Here is a 1,857-nt window from a genome sequence, read left to right on the forward strand (position 1 = left end):
ATCTCACTTTAGATAAGGTCCATTATATTGTTAATATAACATAAAATATCCATCTATTTCAACTTATTCTAACCTAATTCACGATTGAGATAACTCAATTCCATGGGTTGACGATACCACCCTCTTTTTCCACGTGGCACCCCTTCGTAAAGCTAAATCAGAATCTAAGAGGAGATTTCTATCCACAGTCTTAGTATTAAATAAATAATTATTTCGTGGCCTTTATTCACGTGTTAATGGGCCCAAAAATGTACCACGTGGCAGAAAGATAAGATGTTTAGTTGTAAGTTTCCCTCAATTACTGAACTACAGGATACTTCCTCCAATTTATTTATTAAACTGATAATTCCAGATGTTTTTTCTGAAAAAGGTTCGACCACATATTTAAAGAAGAAGCTTTTCTCTCTCTCTCTCTCTCTCTTAATCCGAAGCACTGTACCTTCTCTGACTCCCTCGAAAAGCAAGAGAGAAGCTTTACACAACAGTCTCTCTCTCTCTGTGGGTGTGAGATGGAAAAATCCAAATTTGAATCAGAAACCAAAACACTCTCTCCAAGCAGAAGGGTTGGGAGGAGAAATGTTCCCAACTCGCCCGAGTTCGAGTTCTGGATGGTTAGAAACCCATCCTTCCCACAACCTCATCTCTTATTCGCAGAAGAATTGTTCGTCAATGGTGTCATCCTTCCTCTCAACCTCCTCTCTCAACACTCTGAACCACCAACCGACTCAGACCCCAAACCCAACCACCAACCAGATCATGAACTAGAACCCAGTCCCGAACCCGGTCCAGAACCCGACTCATCGACCGTGTTATCGACTTCGAAGCGATGGAGAGACATTTTCAAGATGGGCGAGAAGAAAACCACCACCAACGCAACTTCCAACAACATAGAAGATAAAAACAAGGACAAAGACAAAGAGAAGAAAAAGAAGAAAGAGAGGAAGAGTGGTAACGGCGGTAGTGTAACGGCAGAGCTCAACATCAACATATGGCCTTTCTCACGTAGCCGTTCAGCTGGAAATAACGGAAACAGGCCAAAAATGGGTTGTAAAGCGACGACTCGGAAGGTGAGTAGCGCTCCGTGTTCGCGTAGTAACTCAGCAGGCGAATCAAAGTCGAAGAAATGGCCGAGTAGTCCGGGTCGTGGTGGAATCCATTTGGGTCGGAGTAGCCCGGTTTGGCAGGTTCAGCGTGGAAGCCAGGGTTGGAAAAGCTCCGAACCTGTGGTTCGGAACAGTGGTGGTGATGCTAGGGTTAGGGTTTCGAATCTAAAGTTGAGTTGTGGAAGCGATAATAACAGATTGATTGGTGGTGAGAAGTACAGTAGTCGTGGCACAGGTGACAGTGGAAGTGGGGGTAAACTCTTTAACCTGCGCACCCTCTTCTCTAAGAAAGTGTACTAAATGTTTACTAATTTTGGGGTTTTTTAAGTTTTAATTAACCATAGAAAGTGTACTAAAAAGCTTGTCATCTTTCTTTATTTGTATATAAACTTCCCTTGAGACTTACATTTGTTTTTAAATGATAGATGTATCCCTCTTTTGTTATTGAAAGTAAAATACAAAACAAAGTTATAGTACGCACAAAACATCAACATCACTGAAATTATGCAAGATATTATTTTATTTATTTAAAAGAAAAAAGAAAAAAAAAAAAAAACTCTTATTCCATAGATAAGTTTGGAGAATGATATTGTGGTGTTGATGCTTTTGGATCTTCTGTGACCCTACCAAAATTGTCACATGACATATCTTATGGCCTAGTATTCCATGTTTTTTTTTTTTTCAATTTATAATAGAATTAAACACAAGAAATTGGTGGATTTGGGTCAAGCCTAATTTGATTTTATAGTAGTAT

The 1,857-nt window shown here is 39.7% G+C and overlaps 1 protein-coding gene across 1 annotated transcript; it reads left to right on the forward strand.

Moving 5' to 3' along the window:
* Positions 1-385: 385 nt before the first annotated feature.
* On the forward strand, positions 386-1,588 carry LOC147391905 (uncharacterized). The gene has a single exon (XM_086457280.1). The coding sequence runs from the start codon at positions 510-512 to the stop codon at positions 1,401-1,403; it is 894 nt and encodes a 297-aa protein (XP_086313406.1). The 5' UTR covers positions 386-509; the 3' UTR covers positions 1,404-1,588.
* Positions 1,589-1,857: the final 269 nt, after the last annotated feature.

This window comes from Akebia trifoliata, chromosome 11 (assembly GCF_017979445.1).
Source record: "Akebia trifoliata isolate Shusen 1 chromosome 11, ASM1797944v1, whole genome shotgun sequence".
NCBI lineage: Eukaryota > Viridiplantae > Streptophyta > Magnoliopsida > Ranunculales > Lardizabalaceae > Akebia > Akebia trifoliata.